The 5,332-nt window shown below is 39.6% G+C and overlaps 1 protein-coding gene across 12 annotated transcripts in view; it reads right to left on the bottom strand.

Moving 5' to 3' along the window:
- Window positions 1-5,332, bottom strand: part of Fam71d (family with sequence similarity 71 member D) — a 39,725-nt gene that overhangs the window by 21,108 nt on the left and 13,285 nt on the right. For all 12 annotated transcript variants that reach the window (XR_002379408.2, XR_002379409.2, XR_002379410.2 and 9 more), the window contains 2 exons: window positions 3,240-3,396; window positions 1,397-1,596 (listed from right to left, as the gene is read on the bottom strand). Coding sequence is in view for 9 of the 12 variants with exons in the window: in XM_021179763.2 (XP_021035422.1) it covers window positions 1,397-1,596; window positions 3,240-3,395 (356 nt within the window). In the remaining 3 variants the exon portion in view is untranslated. The remainder of the gene's footprint in view (window positions 1-1,396; window positions 1,597-3,239; window positions 3,397-5,332) is intronic.

Raw genomic sequence — 5,332 nt, 5'->3', positions numbered from 1 at the left:
AAAAAAAAAAAAAAAAAAAAGACATGAAGGTATAAAGGGACTATCTGAGATGAGGAGATGAGGAGGAGGCCTGATGGTGTGAAGTTGGGAAAAAAGGGTAATGAAGGATGAATATGGTCAAGGAAGTTGCACATATATGGAAATATACACATATGAAAATGTTATAATGAAACTCTATCTGTACAATAAACACTAGTGATAAAACTGTCAAAAAGTGAGGCTTAAATTAAGTTACTTGCTCAAGACTGTAGACCAAGTTAGTGGCTAAGATGAATCCAGGATTGGGCAGTGAGGCTGTTGTGGGGAGGACAAGCATGCGCTCTAGATGCAGTTTATCAAGTCTTCAGTGCTTATCACATTAGAGAGGATTTTTAAATTTAATTGTCATTTCAACTGCCTTTGTTTTTATTTACATAAATCTAAAATGTAAAGTAACTAAATTAGAAATGCATGTGTGAGCTACCTTCCTCTAACATTATAGAAACAAAAGTCTTACATTTAATAAAAAGATACAGAATGTATAAAAGCTCTAATCACACATAGACCACCAAGTATAAATAACGTAACGTGAGGTTTCCATATGAAGACACCCTATTCAGAAAGAAATCAATCTGAAGTAACCCAGTAACACACATATTGCAAAGGTACACAAAATGTTTATCATTTACCATTGTACATAGGTTAAAAATTATAAACATTAATATCAGCATCTTAATAAGAGACAATACAGTGACCAGTCTAAGTACACTTTACTTTTGGAGCATAAATAGCAGAGGTTAAAGAAATTAAATAATGTATGAGTGAGAAAACATACAATGTACCATAACGAGGAGTTAGAAAACTGAATATTGTGGAAAAGGTTTATTAATCTATACAGGTTGGTTTTTAATAAACTAGTAGCTACTTTTACAGTAACTTATCAACAATCTCACTGCAATAGCCTCTCCTCGCCAGTCAGAATTTGGAACAATACACCTTTCTCAAACTGTCATTTAGTGTTTTCCTTCCCCATCTTCAAATAACAAAAATATGTTCTGAATAGCAACTAGCCATTTATGGAAGCCAAGATACAGACAGTCATTACACAACAAGTTACAACTGAGTCACTCAGACAAACACTACCAACACTTGTGAAAAAACATGTTGGTTTTTAAAGTGGAAGAATTAAAGGAGCTATAATATTCTGTTCATGTTCTTCTGAAACCCAAATGGCAGAAAGCCTGCCAGATGCCATGTAACTAAAACATCACACAAGATCATGAAAAGACACACCTGTGCCATTTGAGAAAGCAATGCACCGCAAGAGCTGCTCTGGGACACTTGCCATCTTTCCTTTAGCCATATGGGACTATGGTGTGCTGGTAGAGATCACTATCTTCCTGTCCTTGTGACTCACCTGGTGAGCACCAGAGTCCCTGAAGAGGAAGACTTCAGAAGGGTTTTAAAGAGGGGATCTGGTTCTTTTCGAGCTTCTGGTGTCAGATGTGCCAACAGCATCATATTGGGGGTCTTGAAGATGGGATTGGAAGAACAGATGCCTACGGTCACCCAGTTTGCTCGGTTATGCAGGTAAATAGATTCACCTCTCCTATTGACCTGGATGTAGAGAACAGGAAAGGGGTTGCTATCTGACATGTATTTGGTAAAAGGTATAGATCTAGCACCTTTGCTTGCCAGAGCAGAAAACAAGAGGTAATGAGGCGTGGCACCTCCATCCTTGGCTTGTTCATGTTTTGGAGACAGCATAATGAATAACTACAGTCTCTGGTTTCTGTGGGGTCTATGAGAGAAGGCCAGGGCAAACAGCTGAAGTAACTACTAGTACTTTAGGATCCTATGGGGCATGCAGCTGCAGGATTGGCTTAGGTAGGGATGGAACTGGTGATGTGTTAGCACACATTTAAAAGTTTAAGTGAGCAAGTGCTCAGGGTGCTTTCTAGGATGCTTTTATTCCCTCACTTGAACCTCTAGAGTCAGGAATGTTGGTAGTTTGCTGCCAAATACAAATGAGGAAAAACTGGGGACTTTGGAGACTATGTCTGCAGTAATTTGGGACTGTGGCTAATCAGCTGACTACAAACTTCCCCCTCTCCATGTGGGGCCAGGGCTATGCAATTAGAGTGTGCAAGAGCTAATATGAACAAGGTATGGGAAGAAAGGTGAAAATCAAAGATTATTAGCAGGAAAAAGTAACTGAAAGCCAAAAAACATTACATTTTGGTATCACGTGTTCTAAGGCATAACCTTAAACATGTTCTAGAGCCTTCACTCCTCGCTGAGGGGTATGCAGGGCACAGAGTAGTCACACTAGTCCTCTGGTATCAGCCAGAGAACACATTTATGAAGCATGAGGTCTCCTTATCATTGACATGTCTGTCTCCCTCCTTGCCATACTCTGGGAGCAGGAAAGTGCGTTTGCTCTGTGCTTGCTCAGCACCACACACTGCCATGACACTTCTGTGAGGGACAGGCATGGTCTTTGCCTGAACAGTGTAGTGTTGAGTATTGGGAGTAAAGCCAGCAGAACGCCCAACTGCTCTGTGTCTTCATTCAGAATGCAGGTGCATTCTCACGAGAAAGTTTGTCTCTGAAACCATATGACATGTATTTCCCCTTCAGAACTAACATACCAGGTTTATTTTAATTCTTAGCTTTTCTTAGGTAGTTGTTTATTTACTTGGGCACCAGGGCTTCATACATGTTAGGTAAGGGCTCTTCTAATGAGCTCATCTCTAGCCTCAGGTGTTTTTCTTTAAAATATAGGACTAGGGGCTAGAGAGATAGCTCAGCTGTTAAGAGCACTTGCTGTTCTTACATAGGAATTGGGTTCAATTACTAACATCCACATGGTGTCTCACAACCTTCTATCTATAGGCACAACCATACATGCAGGCAAAACATAAAACAAATACATGCATTTTAAATGAAAAAAAATCTCTGAGAAAGAAATTATCTGAATACCTTATTGCCACAGTATGTTGTAAAAATCATTTTGTGTAACAATAAGATTATGTGAGAATGGCAATTCTAGTAGAGATAGGACAGAACTCCTGCCTGTGGGTTTGTTGAGAATATCTGAAGTGAATTTCCCTGCTTAAATTAAGTTACAAAACTGTTCCCTTTAGTTACACCGCACTGTCCCTCATCGCATTAAAAACAATCTCTTCTCAATCTTTCACTGTCTTTGAGAAAATGAAGTATAGCAGTTACTAGAACCTAATTGAGAGTGTGTTATTTACCTGAATAAAATTGCTCTCCAGTATAGGAGGAGATACATAAGGGGCATACTCTCCTCCATCCAATATGTTCTTAAGATGCCCGAGTTTGTAATAGTGTGGGATAAAGAGGGCTTCTTGCTTATTCATTGCCTTCTTGTTCCTGTTCTTCTTCATCATGCTGATAGGAGACATCAGAAAAGTGAGAGAATGGAGATAAATTAATGAACAAATGGAGGCAGTCAGTTACGCTGCCACTTTTAGTTACTAACTGAGCAAGTTTTTATCAAAATCTGTAACATGCATGACTCCATGGCAGGCATTGCAGGTACGTACAAATCAGCAGTTTATAACTTTAGGGGTTGACAGACAGCAAACAGAAAATTTGTCTGATAGCACTGACACCAGGCATAAAGAGTGACAGAGGTGGATGGCTGGAAATGCTTACTGGGGTGGGAAGGAAGGTGACACATGCCTTCTACCCCAAGCCATTATTTTTATCTTCCTAATCATGGAGGGATGTAAGGTTATCAAAACTGCATTAAAGGATACTCTACACCTCACACATGAAGTAAATGGTGAGCCATTTATCTAATCAATGACAATTCAATCCCCACAACTCAGGCTCTTCTGCTCTGAAGACAGCTTCAACAGAAAACAGTAATTCTGTGCCATTGATGTCACCTTTTGATTGTAATTGTAAAATGATTGTAAGAAGTGAAGAAACAGAACCGAGAGATTTATGTGTATATATGTTCAAAAGATTATTCTTTCTACTTAAATATGTATTTCTGTAAAGAATTTATGCAAATGGCCAAAAGCTAAAAGATATCAACAATCACTGGGCATTGAGGATATATAAGTCACAACTACAGTCATTCCTCAGAGACCCCCCTTTTTTCAGAGTCCACAAAAATGGTAAGTCCTACGAATATCTCAGTGTGCTTCCAGCCAGGGCTCTACCTCCCATAAATCCACAGCTGTGGACACAGCAAGATGTGCAATTCCAATTCTTAGCACAGTTTTTCTGCTAGACTTTCTACTGTTAGCAGTTCAATGGCTCCATTAGTAGTTTCTTAAGATATGTGATATCTTCATGGTGAAGATAAAATTAGTCTTCTTCCGGTCTGGGCCAGTGCCCTGAGCAGACCTTGGGCCAGAACTCTGCAGCCAGTCCCACAACACCCAGAAGAAGCTGCACTTACAGGTGCTCTAACACACCCAGGATCTAAGGATCACAGAGACAGCTTGACTCTGCGAAGTTCTGATATAACCAGCATCACAGGAAGGACAGGCTCCAGTCAGATATAGAGAGGGCAGGTAGCACTAATGATAATCAGATGGCAGGAGGAAAGCATAAGAACAGATGCAACAGAAACCAAGGTTACTTGGCATCATCAGAACCAAACTCTCCCACCATAGCAAGTCCTGGATACACCATCACACTGGAAAAGCAAGACTAGGATCTAAAATCTTTTCACACGATGATGATGTGCATTTGGACTTTAAGGTGCATCCTCACGAGGACTTTAAGGAGGACGTAAATACTCCCTTAAAGAAATACAGGAGAACACAGATAAAGAGCTAGAAGCCCCTAAAGAGGAAACACAAAAATCCCTTAAAGAATTACAGGAAAACACAATCAAACAGACAAAGGAAATGAACAAAACCATCCACGATCTAAAAATGGAAATAGAATCAAACAAACAAACAAAAAAAAAAAACATCACAAAGGGAGACAGCCCTGGAGCTAGGAAACCTAGGAAAAAGATCAGGAGTCATAGATGAAAGCATCATCAACAGAATACAAGAGATAGAAGAGATAATCTCAGGTGCAGAAGATACCATAGAAAACATGGACACAACAGTCAAAGAAAATGCAAAAAGCAAAAAGCTCCTAACCCAAAACATCCAGGAAATCCAGGATACAAAGAGAAGACCAAACCTAAGGATAATAGGTAGAGAAGAGAGCAAAGAGTCGCAGCTTAAAGGGCGGCCAGTCAATATCTTCAACAAAATAATAGAAGAAAACTTCCCTAACCTAAAGAAAGAGATGCCCATGAACATACAAGAAGCCTACAGAACTCCAAATAGACTGGACCAGAAAAGAAATTCCT

This window comes from Mus caroli, chromosome 12, assembly GCF_900094665.2.
Source record: "Mus caroli chromosome 12, CAROLI_EIJ_v1.1, whole genome shotgun sequence".
Classification (NCBI taxonomy): Eukaryota; Metazoa; Chordata; class Mammalia; order Rodentia; family Muridae; genus Mus; species Mus caroli.
The sequence above is the reverse complement of the archived record's forward strand: the minus strand, read 5'-3'. Positions and strand labels throughout refer to the sequence as shown.